Source organism: Callithrix jacchus, chromosome 2 (genome assembly GCF_049354715.1).
Source record: "Callithrix jacchus isolate 240 chromosome 2, calJac240_pri, whole genome shotgun sequence".
NCBI classification, from domain to species: domain Eukaryota; kingdom Metazoa; phylum Chordata; class Mammalia; order Primates; family Cebidae; genus Callithrix; species Callithrix jacchus.
The window spans coordinates 16,293,833-16,307,213 of record NC_133503.1 but is presented as its reverse complement, the minus strand read 5'-3'; the positions used below and the strand labels follow the sequence as shown (position 1 = coordinate 16,307,213).

The window sequence follows — 13,381 nt, the reverse complement described above, 5'->3', positions numbered from 1 at the left end:
ATATTCTTGAGTTATGTATGTAGAACACTTGCGTATTAATGAGAGTCACCTGTCAAAGAGCAAATACGTAGATGAAATCTGCTAGGAGTCCTCAGTCTGGAGAGCTGTCAGCCCCGTAGGCTCTCGCCTCGGACAGATCCACTCTGTAGTGCTATCTGACTGTCTGCCTCTCAAATACCTTCAGCCCGCCTGGATGGGGGTCTCCCGACCAAGCTGGTTCTCAGTAACCTCCCACTCAAAAGACCTTCTGCACTAAGACCCCTTTTCTGGCTATCATCTCTCCTCTCTGAACTAGGTGGCAGTTAACTTTCACAATTTTTAAACTGGGCAAAAAAGGACTTGAATATGGCCAGAGGAGGGCAGGCAGGAGGCCACGCATGCAGGAATGTGCCTGGTGTACAAAGCCATACTGGCCGGAAGGCAGGCCTGGGTGAGGACACTCTGCTGTTGAGATGAAAATCCTTTGGGGGAAGACAGGCGAATAGAGAAGGCATAAAAGAGAGTACAGCTAGGCACAATGTGCAGACACTGAGTCAATGAGACCCTCCTGTACTTCAGAGACAAGTCAGAGACATGGCCACAAGCCCCTCCTGTCCACATGCCCAGAGTTTACAGATGCCAAGGTCTCAGCGCCACCTGGAACCTCTGAGAAATCATATCTTGATCTCCTTGACACTAGGACTTCAGAGATGCCCAGTTTCAAAAGAAAGTAAGCAAGGGGGATTCCTCCCACCACATTGGCAAAGATGAGGCACTCAACACTCATTTTCCCCTCTCCCTTGCCCACCAAAAGTGACTGATAAGCACAGCAGAAATCAAAACAAGCCATGCTTGGAAAATGAGCAAATCCACATGTGTAAATAAATGAGAACTACAGCTGAAAGGCAGTCACACACTTGTCATTCTTGTTTCTTCCTCTCATGATATGGAAAGGCAGGTAGAAATATCTCTTGAAGGTTGCTCCAAAGCCCATGGGAGTGAATGTTCTGGTGGATCTGGGGTTCTGCTGACGGACACCAGGCCACAAGGGGACAACGCCAGCACCAGGCCCTGTCACCTCTGTGCCACTCGTTAGTAGTCTGGTTGGTGGCCGCCAGGTACACAGCAAAGCACAGGTAGCCACCCAGGAGGAAGCTCAGGACCACAACAAAGCCCAGCATGAAGACAATCCGTGGAAAGGTCAGGAACAGATACTAGGGGCAGAGAAACAGCAGTGCTGGATTGTGACATCCGTGAGGGTAAATACCTGCCAACCCTGGTCCTGCCCAGCCACCAGTGCAGCTTCCTCAGCCCACCTACCTGTGTCCAAATGTGACAAACTGAATACAAACAGCTGACAAGCAGCCCAGGAATAATCCCAGTACATACAAGAGTTTCCTATGGAATGAATGAAGTGGTCACACAGAGGGTGAAGGGAAAGGAAATGTACTGTTCCAGTTAGCTAGCTATGAAAGAATGCAGACTTCATTCATCAAAACAAAATCCAGCTGGACAAAAGAGATCAATGTCTTAAAACAAAATACAACCCCAAAAATAGATGTACAAGGATATTCATTGTATCACTGATTTTATCAGCCCCTCTTCCCAAAAGAAACAAGATTTTTCTTTTTTTTTTAATAAGTAGAAACAGGGGCAGGCAGGGTGGCTCACCTTTGTAATCTCAGCATTTGGGGAAGCCAAGGTGAGCAGAACACTTGAGGTCATAAGTTTACCAGCCTGGCCAACATGGCCTTCTCTACTAAAAATATAAAAATTAGCCAAGGGTGGTAGCACATGCCTGTAATCCCAGTTACTCAGGAGGCTGAGGCAGGAGAGTTGCTTGAACCTGGGCGGTAAAGGTTACAATGAGCCGAGACTGTGCTACTTGCACTCCAGCCTAGGCAACACAGTGAGACTCCATCTCAAAAAATAAAAAATAGGACAGGCGTGGTGGCTTACACCTGTAATCCCAGCACTTTGGGAGGCTGACGTGGGTGGATCACGAGGTTGGGAGTTCAAGACCAGCCTGGCCAACATGGTGAAACCCCATCTCTAAAAGTAAAATAAAATTAAATTAAAATTAAAAATTTAAAAATCAGTAGAAACAGGGTCTTGCAGCCGGGCATGGTGGCTCACGCCTGTAATCCCAGCACTTTGGGAGCCCGAGGCAGGTGGACCACCTTAGGTCAGGAGTTTGAGACCAGCCTGACCAACATGGAGAAACCCTGTCTCTACTAGGAATACAAAATTAGCTGGGCATGGTGGCCTGTAATCCCAACTACTGGGGAGGCTGAGGCAGCAGAATCACTTGAACCCGAGAGGCAGAGGTTTCAGTAAGCTGAGATCATGCCATTGCCCTCCAGTCTGGGCAACAAGAACAAAACTCCATCTTAAAAAAAAAAAAAAAAGAAAGAAAGAAACAGAGTCTTGCTTTGTTGCCCAGGCTGCTTTCAAACTCCTGGCCTCAAGTGATTTTCTCACCTTGGCCTCCCAAATTGTTGGGATTACAGGTGTAAGCCACCGTACCTGGCAAAGAAACAAGTTAACTGTCCATCCATCGGGAAGGGTAAAACTCTGGGATGGTCACACAATGGGAAAAAAAGGAGCCATTAAAAATGATGTCAATTTCTATGTACTGACTCTGAAAAGATTTAACATATTGACTAATGAGAAAGGTGAGATGCAAGGATTACACTGTCATCTTGTTTGGGTAAAAACAAAACTGGCTGTGTCAGTGGTGTGTGACGACAGGAACAGGGCTGCTTAAAGTTTTCCAAGTTATTTTTGCAATAAGCAAAATGAAGAATTTAGAAAGTTTAATATTTTTGAAAGTGACAAGAAAAGAGAACATTTAACAAAACTCTTGATGGAGGAGACTTTCTAGTTGAAGTTACAAAGAAGAGAGATTTGATGAGAAAGAATGTCTAAACTTTTCTATACCAAAAAAACCCTAAAAACCTAAAACCCCATTCCCACGATCCAAAAGAACCACAAACAGAAAACCAATATAACAAAAGACTAACTGTCATTATTATATAAAGACTTAAAATCAAAAGTTATTCCAGGCCAGTCATGCTGGCTCACACCTATAATCCCAGCACTTAGGGAGGCCAAGGTGGGAGCGCTTGAGCCCAGGAGTTCCAGGTTATAATGAGCTGTGATGCTACCACTGCACTCCAGTCTAGGTGTCAGAGTAAGACACTGTCTTTAAAAAAAATAATAATAAAGTTAAAAAAAATAAAAATAAAAAAACAAAACAAAACAAAAAGTTACCATACAACCCAGCAATTCCACTCCTAGGTGAATTTACCTAAGAGAAGTAAAAACATATGTCCATACAAAAAACTTTTACATGTTCATAGCAGTATTATTCAAAAATAGCCGAAAAGTAAAAACACCAAAATGTCCATCAACTGATGAACAAATAAATAAAATTTGGTCTATCCATACAATGGAATGTTATTCAGTCATAAAAAAAAATAAAAAATGAATGAAGTGAGACCAGGCGCGGTGGTTCACAACTGTAATCCTAGCACTTTGGGAGGCCAAGGTGGATGGATCACTTGAGGTCAGGAGTTAGAAATCAGCCTGGCCTACAGGGTAAAACCCCGTCTCTGCTAAACATACAAAAATTAGCCAGGCATGGTGGCACATGCCTATAATTCCAGCTACTCAGGAGACTGAGGCAGGAGAATCACTTGAACCCGGGAGGCAGAGGTTGCATGGAGCCAAGATCACACCATTGCCCCCTCCAGCCTGGGCAACAAGAGCAAAACTCCATCTCAAAAAAAAAAAAAAAAAAAATGGAGCAGGGCGTGATGGCTCATGCTTGTAATCTCAGCACTTTGGGAGCTGGCCAAACACAGTAAAACCCCGTCTCTCCTAAAAGTACAAAAATTAGCTGGGTGTGGTGGTAGGCGCCTGTAGTCCCAGCTATTTGGGAGGCTGAGGCAGGAGAATCGCTTGAACCCGGGAGGCAGATGGTGCAGTGAGCCAAGATTGCGCCACTGAACTCTAGCCTGGGTGACAGAGGGAGACTCTGTCTCAAAAACAAACAAACAAAAAAGAATAAAAAGAATAAAGTAGATTCAGGCCACAACATGAGTTAACCCTGAAAACCTTGTGTCACAAGAAAGAACTCAGTGGAAAAGACCATATATTGCACAATTCCATTTATATGAAAGGTCCAGAAAACACCAATCCCTAAAGACAGAAAGTAGATTTGTGATTACCTGGTTCTGAGGGAGGAGGAAATGGGGTATGTCTCCTTTTGGAGATGATGAAATGTTCTATTAGATAGTGATAAAGGTTGCATAACTCTGTGAATATACTCATACCACCGAATAGTATAATTTAAAGGGTAAATTTTATGATATGTGAATTTTTTTTTTTTGAGACAGAGTTTTGCTCTTGTTGCCCAGGCTGGAGTGCAGTGGTGGCACGAACTTGGCTCACTGCAACCTCTGCCTCCTGGGTTCAAGGGATTCTCCTGCCTCACCATGCCTGGCTAATTTTGTTGTGTTTTTAGTAGAGACGGGGTTTCACCACGTTGGCCAGGCTGGTCTCTAACTCCTGACCTCAGGTGATCCGACCACCCTGGGCTCCCAAAGTGCTGGGATTACAGGCGTGAGCCACCACGCCCGGCCCGTTTGTTAGTTTTTGAGACAGGGTCTTGCTCTGTCACCCAGGCTGCAGTGCAGTGGCGAGATATCAGCTCACTGCAACCTCTACCTCCTGGCTTCAAGTGATTCTTGTGCCTTAGCCTCCCGAGTAGCTGGGACTACAGGCACATGCCACCACAGTCAGCTAATCTGTAGTATTTTAGCAGAGACAGGGTTTCACCATGTTGGCCAGGCTGGTCTCAAACTCCTGAGCCCAGGCAATCTGCCTGCCTTGGCCTCTCAAAGTACTAGGATTACAGGCATGAGCCACTGTGCTCAACCTCAGCTCATTTTTGTATTTTGTGTAGACACAGGTTCTCTACAAGAGACCAGTTATTCACTCATCAGTTGATGGACATTTGGGTGTTGCCCAAGCTGGTCCTAAACTCCTGGCCTCATGTGATCCTCCCACCTCGGCCTTCAAAAGTGCTGGCATCACAGGCATGAGCCACCGTGCCTCACCTAACTTCATGCTTTTACTGGGAAAATAAATGTCCTTTTTGCAGTTCTGAAACTTGAAGTCAGAAACCTACAGCATAATTACCTGAATAAGAAAGACCGTGTCCATAATGTGGAGGCGTCCAAAGTCATCAATGTAAGTCTCCTGGTACAGGTCTGACATCACCACCAAATGGACCAGAAAAGCAGTGCTCACAATGGCGACAGTGGCAGCCGAGGCCGTCAAGGTCAAGAGGTAGATGAGGAAGTACCTGATGTTCCAGGCCCCAATGCAGTTGTTCACCCAAACACAGTGATGGTCAAAACGGTGCACACACCAGTTACACACACCTGCACAGAAACGAGGGGACAAGTGCTGGGATGGGGCCTGATGAGACAAGGAAACCACACACCTACTGAGATTTTCACAATCTGACCACAGGACGTATGATCAGGGGGAAATGGCAGCTGCTTAGTTCCAAACTAAGCTTTTGAAACTGCAGTGTCCAGTACAGGAGCAACTAGCCAAATGTGGGTATTGAGCACTTGCAATCTGACTACAAGAAACATCTGAGGTAGTGGTGGCATGCACCCGTGGTCCCAGGTATGCAGAGGCTAGGCAGGTGGATCGCTTGGGCACGGGAGGTCAAGGCTGCAGTGAACTCGCGCCACTGCACTCCAGCCTGGGTAACACAGTGACAACCCTATCTCAAAAAAAAAAAAAAAAAAAAAAAAAATGGAAAGGACATTTTGTCAATGTTGACAAATTTACCGTTGCTTTTTACTACAATACTCCTTTGAATTCAGTGTGAATATGGAAGCAACACAAAAGTTAGTGAATTTACTTCACGTGGACAGACATAATTTTAAAACTGATGTTTCTGCTTTAAAGTCAATTCTTCTGATTAAGATGAGGCATTATGTCAATGCAGACATGGATGGCAAAGGACAATGATTCTTGTGTCACCAAATTCAGATACTGGAAAATTTTTAAGAATTTCTGGATATAGGATGCATATGTGAGTCTACATTTTCAACTGTACATTTTATTAAATCTAAATACACATTTTATTAAATCTAAATTCTAAAACGAAAATTTGGTGTCCAAATCAAGATATGCTGTAAATATAAAATACCAGATTTTAAAGGCTTAGTATGAAAAGCAGAATATAAACAATCTCATGAAGAATTTTTTTACATTGATTACATGTTAAAATGGTATTTTACATATGCTAGGTTAAATAAAACCCTGATTAAAACTGTCTCCAAGCACAGCTACATTTTGAAAAACATTTTTTTGTTTTTGTGCCCACAGAAAAAAGAAAAAAGAATTAAATAAAAGAAAGATATTTTTAAAAATTGTTTCTTTTCATGGCTTTTTGAGACAGGGTCTTGCTCTGTTGCTGAAGCTAGAGTGCAGCAATTTAATCATAGCTTACTGCAGCCTCGATCTCCTGGGCTCAAGCGATCCTCCTACCTCAGCCTCTCAAGTATCTAGGACTACAGACACATGCCACCATGCCCGCTAACTTTTGTGTTTTTTGTAAAGGTGAGGTTTCCCCATGGTGCCAGGCTGGTTTTAAACTCCTAGGCTCAAGAGATATCAGCCTAGGAGTACTGGGATTCCAGACATGAGCCGCTGTGCCCGGTCATATTCTATTTTTGTTAGACAGCACTGGTCTAGAATTTTGGGCCCTTCCAGAAGACTAGGCTTTGCAGGATTGAAATCTGCAAACACAGCATCCCACAGAAATATCTTGTGGGCAGCGAGTCCTGCCCTATGGTAAGGGAAGGGCTGTTATGCCCAGGGATGAGAACTGTCTACTACACAAGAACACAAACCCTGACCCTCACTCATCTGAAAGAAACCATTATCTCAACTCTATAAGTAGTGGCTACACCATGTCTGGGGGTGAACTATGATTCAGGAAACATTCTTTCACAGACAAAGCCCACACGTGTGCTGTTGGGGGTGCCGCTGGAGCCATGAGAGCCACACTCACTGCAGTGCTTGGATCGAGCTGGTTTCCTTAAATCACACGTAGAGCACCTTACGTTCTTCAGAAACATCACTTCATCAAATTCATAAACATGAAGAAATAATAATTCATTTGCTTTTGTTATAATGCCTGGAAAAAGAAAGAACATATGTCAGTTTCGTGTAATATGGTGGAGTGGATGGTCACAAAACCCATCCTGATAAAACACAACTGAAATCTTTAATATCTTTTTTTGAGATGGAGTTTCACTTTTGTTGCCCAAACTAGAGTGCAATGGCACAATCTCGGCTCACTGCAACCTCCGCCTCCTGGGTTCAAGCAATTCTCCTGCCTCAGCCTCTCAAGTAGCTGGGATTACAGGCATGCGCCACCATGCTCAGCCAATTTTTTGTATTTTTAGTAGAAACAGGGTTTCACCATGTTGGCCAGGCTGGTCTCAAACTCCTAACCTCAGGTGATCACCTGCCTCAGCCTCCCAAAGTGCTGGGATTACATTCCTGAGCCACTGTGCCCAGCCGCTATCTTTAATATCTTAAGCAGTTACTTTTTTATTTTTTTTGGACACAGAGTTTCACTGTGTTGTCCAGGCTGAAGTGCAGTGGAACAATCTCCGCTCACTGTAACCTCCACCTCCTGAGTTCAAGCAATTCTCCAGAGTAGTAGCTAGGATTACAGATGTGTGTTACCACGCCTGGCTAATTTTTGTATTTTTTAATCTTTTTAGTAGAGATGGGGTTTTACCATGTTGGCCAGGCTGGTCTCAAACTCCCAACCTCAGGTGAACCTCCCACCTCGGCCTCCCAAAGTGCTGGGATTACAGGTGTGAGCCACCATGCCCGGCCAAGCAATTCATTTTGAATAATGGCTTTACTGAGACATAACTCATTAACCTAATTCACCCATTTAAAGTGTAGAATTCAGCACAATTGTACACAAAGTGTACAAGGCCACTCCTTGTTTGCAGCACTATTCGTAAGACAGTGGAGCTGTCACCATGCTGTATGCTAAGAGCCTCAACTTACCAGGATTGGTTACACAAGTGAGGATGAACGAAAACAGGTTTACAATTAGCAGCAGATAGGGTAGAAGGAGGTAATACAAGGAGAACTCTAGCTCTTGACAGTAGCCAAATAGCTCCCAGGTGTACTCAGTATAAACCATCCCTTGCAGGACCAGGTGCAGGACAATGAAGGAGTGGTTTCTGAAAGGAAACAGGCATATGGTTTATTCATGGGGGCTTCTACTTGAAGAATCATAAAATACTAAAGAAAGTAACGAAGGGCCAACCACTTCCTTTGGGCTTGAGATAATAGTAAGAATTATACAGAAGACCATGTGAGGCCGGGTGCAGTGGCTCACACCTTGGGAGTACTTTGGGAGGCTGAGGCAGGCAGATCACGAGGTCAAGAGATTGAGACCATCCTGGCCAACATGGTGAAACCCTATCTCTACTAAAAATACAAAAATTTAGCTGGGTCTTGTGGCACACACCTGTAGTCCCAGCTACCAGGAAGCTGAGGCAGGAGAATCACTTGAACCCAGGAGGCAGAGGTTGCAGTGAGCCGAGATCACGCCACTGCATTCTAGCCTGGGCAATAGAATGAGACTCTGTCTCAAAAAAAAGAAAACTGTGAAACATTCTGCATGTATTTAACAGAAATATATGTCAGTATTTTCCCAATCTTTAAATATCACTATTTAAAAGCAGACAAGTTAAAACCTCAGTCTCAAAAGGCAAACTGACTATGAGTAGAGGTTCCCAACTCAGGACTCATGATTCTTTCCAGCATTCTTTCCCTCAGCGTGCTGGAAACCACAAGGAGCTTCCTGAAGCTAGAGGATCACAACAATTAATAAAGCAGAAAAGAGGAGGATATTTAAACTCTGAAATACAAATACCTTGTATGGAAAAGGTAATGAAGCAATCTGTGCATTGCTCTCTGAAGACATTCTGGAATTATATAGGAAAATATCTGAAAAGCAAAGAAAAAGACTCAATTTCATTTCTCATTTCTTCTCCCAAACGAATCAGACACTCCACATACAGCTGGCAATATGAGTGATGGTAAGTTGTTTCCATATATGGGTAAAGAAGTGGTTTAGGTGCTCTTTCCCCAGCCTGGGTTCAATCCCAGGTTCCAGTGTCCACACCCAGATCACTGGGCATTAGCCCAGGTCCCTCCCAAGACCATGCCTTTCCATCGGTTGCTTGCCCCAGTTTTGGTCACTTTGATCCCTGAAGGATGGGGCTAACTGATGCTGACCTTTCTGCTCATACATCCCCCAGAGTCACCCATCAAGCCCCCCAGGTGGACACTGCTCACATCCATGCCCAATAACAAGTATTTAATCCAGAGGAAATCAATCCAAGCAACCTATTCTCTCAAAGCACCACCACAAGAGGACTTTCAGCAGGAACAAAAAACACACACACAGACAGAGGCTGTGGAATGTCCCATAACAACTGCCATCAATGAAATCAATCAATCAATAAAGTTAAATGGCATCTTTGTTGTTGTTGAGATAGGGTCTCACTCAATAGTCCAGACTGGAGGGCAGCAGCATGATCATAGCTCACTCCAACTTCAAACTCCTGGCTAAAGGGATCCTTCTGCCTCAGCTTCCTGGGTAGCTGAAATTACAGGTGTGAGTCACTGCACCCAGCCTAGCATCTCTTTTTTGTCCTGTAGTGAACCTGGAGTCTCTTAGACTAGCACAGTATTCAAACTCCAGTGCTATCCAAGGATCATCCTCACCTGTGCTCCTCCCTTGACCAGGCCTTTCGAGCAATGGGTTTTCGAGCAGATGCAGATCAGAACCAGACCCATCAGCACCGAAGCTAGGTAGAACAAGAAGAGGACCAGAAAGTCCATCCTGGGGCTACAAAGGAACAGAAAGAGTGTGACTATCTGCTACTGAAAGGTTTCTTCCATGGCACATATTCTCAGATGTCAACTCCCAAAAGGCTACCAAAGCAGAATTCATCTAGATTTTAATGACATCTCAAAGCAAAAAGCAGAAAAACAAACAATTCACCAACTCTTAGGCACACAAAACAGAGGCCTGCTGCCTCTCAGTGGGGCCTCCCAAATGATCCTGAACTCCCTCCAGCAAGATAAAATTCTGGGCTAGGTGCAATGGCTCATGCCTGTATTCTCAGCACTTTGGGAGGCCAAGGTGCGCAGATCACTTGAGCTCAGGAGTTTCCCACCCTGGGAAACACAGTGAGACCCTGTCTCAATTAAAAAAAAAGATATATATCTTTTTTAACAGTTTCACTCTTGTTGCCCAGGCTGGAGTGCAGTGGCATGATCTCGGCTCACTGCAACCTCTGCCTCCCCGGTTCAAGGAATTCTCCTGCCTCAGCCTCCCTAGAAGCTGGGATTACAAGTGTGCACCCCACATCTGGCTAATTTTTGTACTTTTAGTAAAGACGAAGTTTCACCACATTGGCCAGGCTGGTCTCAAACTCCTGACCTCAGGTGATCTGCCTACCTCAGCTTCCCAAAGTGTTGGGATTACAGGCGTGAGCCACCGGCCCCAGCCCAAGATAAAAATGTTGAATCTAACTCTGTGGCCTGCCTTTGGGACATCTCCAACCTGCTAACCCAAAATAAAGTGAGGAAAAAAAATGTATCTGCCTTCCTTGCCTCCAGGCACAAATCATTCTTTTACTTCCTTAAATATTCACAAAGATACAAGAGGTGCCCCAAAGAATCTCTGACAATGCCTTGAGAACAAGCATCTCCTAGAGGCAGTGAGGAGCCCTGCACCCAGAATCAGGCATCCTGTCCTAAGAAGCATCCCTCCAGGACACTGTCCACAACCATCAGGGATCACCCTCTGGAACCAGAGTCAATACACAGGTCTGTGTTAAGAAATTGGATACTGGATATTGTGTTAAGATATTGGATACTGGGGCTGGGCACGGTGGCACATTAGGAGGCCAAGGCGGGCAGATCACAAGGTCAGGAGTTTGAAACAAGCCTGACCAACAAGCCTGAAACCTTGTCTCTACTAAAAATACAAAATTAGCTGGGCGTGGTGGCGCGAGCTTGTAATCCCAGCTACTCAGGAGGCTAAGGCAGAACTACTTGAACTCGTGAGGCGAAGGTTGCAGTGAGCCAAGATCATGCCACCACATTCCAGCCTGTGTGACAGAGCGAGACTTTGTCTCAAAAAAAAAAAAAAAAAAAAAAATACAGGATACTGGAATTCTTTTCCATAGTGTAGTGGTTTAAAAAAAAATAGAAAAGAAAAAAAAGGTACTGGAACTGGCCGGCCATAGTGGCTCGTGCATATAATCCCAGCACTTTGGAAGGCTGAGGTGGGAGGATCACTTGAACCCAGGAGTTCAAGAATGGCCTGGGCAACATAGGGAGACCCCATCTCTACAAAAAATACAAAAATTAGCCAGATGTGGTTGTGCATGCCTTTGGTCCCCAATACTTAGGAGGCTGAGGTGGGAGGATTGCTTGAGCACAGGAATTCAAGCCTGGGCAACAGCGTGAGACCCTGTCTCAAAAACAAACAGAAACATACCGGAACTGGTTACTTTTGACCTTAGCAGATATGATTCTGGGCTGGAAATACAAGTGAGATAACCAAACAAGAAACTATTCATGACATGATAGGGTTAAGAGCAAACAAACAGCAGTGATGCTCACAGCATGATTCAGGGTGCCCAGCCTACATCTCTCTTGGATAATTTTCAGCCAGCAGCTCTGGCATTCCTCCTCCCCACATGCACAGATAATTCGAACAGCAGCTCCTCTGGGGCAGCACTCTGCGCGTGGCACAACCCATAGCTGCCGGACATGGTTCTTCCAGGAGCTTGGATCTGGCTACAGAGACACATCAATTCAACACTCACGTAAGACAAGAGTAGCAGTCAAAGGCAGATACACTGTGGAAAAGAATTGGAAGTAGGGGATGTTCAGCCATGAAGGGGTAAGACTTTGGGAGAAATGGCACAGGCTCAGTTGCTCAGGCCTGCTCCCAAATCTTGGGGAGGCTAAGGCAGGAGGATCGCTTGAGGCCAAGAGTTTGAGACCAGCCTAGGCAACATAGTGTGACCACTGTCCCTACATAAAAATTTAAAAACCAGCAGGGTGTGGTGGCGCGCCTGTGGTCCCAGCTACTTGGAAGGCTGAGGTGTGAGGATCGCTTGAGCCCAGGAGGTCCAGGCTGCAGTGAGCTGTGATCCTGCCACTGCCCTCCAGCCTGGGCCACAGAGCGGCACCCCATAAATAAAAATAATAAAATAGGCCCGGCGTGGTGGCCCACTCCTCTAATCCTAGCACTCTGGGAGGCCCAGGCGGGTGGATCACCTGAGGTCAGGAGTTCGTGACCAACCTGACCAATATGGTTAAACCCCATCCCTATTAAATAGAAAAAAAATTAGTCGGGCGTGATGGCGCACGCCTGTAATCCTAGCTACTCGGGCGGAATCGCTTGAAAAAGGAAGGCGGAGGTTGCAGTGGGCCGAGATCACGCCATTGCACTCCAGCCTGGGCAAAAAGAGCGAAACTCCGTCTCAAAAATAATAATAATAAAGACTTTGAGAGAAACAGCTGGTTGGGAAGAAATAAGCCAAGCCTTAGTTCTCTCCCTGCCCCTCCCCACTAGGGCCTCCCGAGGCTGTCCCCATCAAGGCACCTCCTGGACGGGCCTGGCCGGAGCTTTCCCTGAGGACTGGAGCCTGCTAGAGGAACGCGGAGCGCAGCAGGCTCGGAAGGGACAACAGGCCGCCCGGGACTCGGGGGAGGTGGGGGTGGGACAGCGGGCCCACACATAAGGGGGTAAGGGAGGGTCAGGGGAGGAGACCGACGGTCATGGGACAGCATAAGCTTCAGACAGCTCCGCGGAGGCGGCCTTACCGCCAACCTCTGCCAACCGCCAGGCGCTCGGCTCCCGCGCCTCCTGTGCTCGCCACCAGATTTCCTGCGAACTCGTGACGTCAGCGAGGCGCCCCTGCGAGGCCGACTTCCGGCGGAAGCGCGCGAGGGCCGCTGCGAGTTGCCGGACTGGACTCGCGGTGACCTCCCGGGTGTCCTCGCAGCTAGCTTGGGGACCTCCGTGGCCGGGTGTAACCGGTGGGAAGTGCGATTTTATTTTATTTATTTTATTACATTTTTTTATTTACTTATTTATTCATTCATTCAAAAACAGCCTCGCTGTGTTGCCCAAGCTGGAGTGCAATGGCGCTATCATAGCTCACTGCCCCAGCCTCCCACGTAGCTGGGACCAGAGGTACATGCCACCACACCCGTCTAATTTTTATTTTTTGTAGAGACGGGGGTC

General features: G+C 46.0%; 1 protein-coding gene across 10 annotated transcripts; it reads right to left on the bottom strand.

The window, feature by feature from the left end:
* Positions 1 to 522: 522 nt before the first annotated feature.
* Positions 523 to 13,031, bottom strand: ZDHHC4 (zDHHC palmitoyltransferase 4). 10 transcript variants are annotated; one of them, XM_078357827.1, is made up of 9 exons: positions 12,737 to 13,031; positions 11,746 to 11,922; positions 9,835 to 9,958; positions 8,978 to 9,051; positions 8,101 to 8,279; positions 7,082 to 7,207; positions 5,185 to 5,429; positions 1,300 to 1,377; positions 523 to 1,193 (listed from the first exon to the last, which is right to left on the bottom strand). In XM_078357827.1, the coding sequence occupies exons 2-9, from the start codon at positions 11,748 to 11,750 to the stop codon at positions 900 to 902; spliced, it is 1,125 nt and encodes a 374-aa protein (XP_078213953.1). In that variant the 5' UTR covers positions 11,751 to 11,922; positions 12,737 to 13,031; the 3' UTR covers positions 523 to 899. The 10 variants fall into 10 exon arrangements, with proteins under 10 accessions (XP_078213953.1, XP_008981836.1, XP_008981834.1 ...); XM_008983588.5 differs by having other exon boundaries at positions 12,958 to 13,031; XM_008983586.5 differs by lacking the exon at positions 11,746 to 11,922 and having other exon boundaries at positions 11,952 to 13,031.
* Between the last annotated feature and the right edge of the window lie 350 nt (positions 13,032 to 13,381).

What these genes read in the sequence shown, in the direction of transcription:
- ZDHHC4 (XM_035283054.3), bottom strand. Translation starts at nt 12,924, where the DNA reads ATGCTGTCCCATGACCGTCGGTCTCCTCCCCTGACCCTCCCTTACCCC. An exon ending in ACACGGTCTTTCTTATTCAG is followed by an intron (nt 1,378 to 5,184) that starts GTAATTATGCTG and finishes TTCATTCCATAG; the next exon opens with GAAACTCTTGTATGTACTGG. An exon ending in TTTGTCACATTTGGACACAG is followed by an intron (nt 1,194 to 1,299) that starts GTAGGTGGGCTG and finishes CTCTGCCCCTAG; the next exon opens with TATCTGTTCCTGACCTTTCC.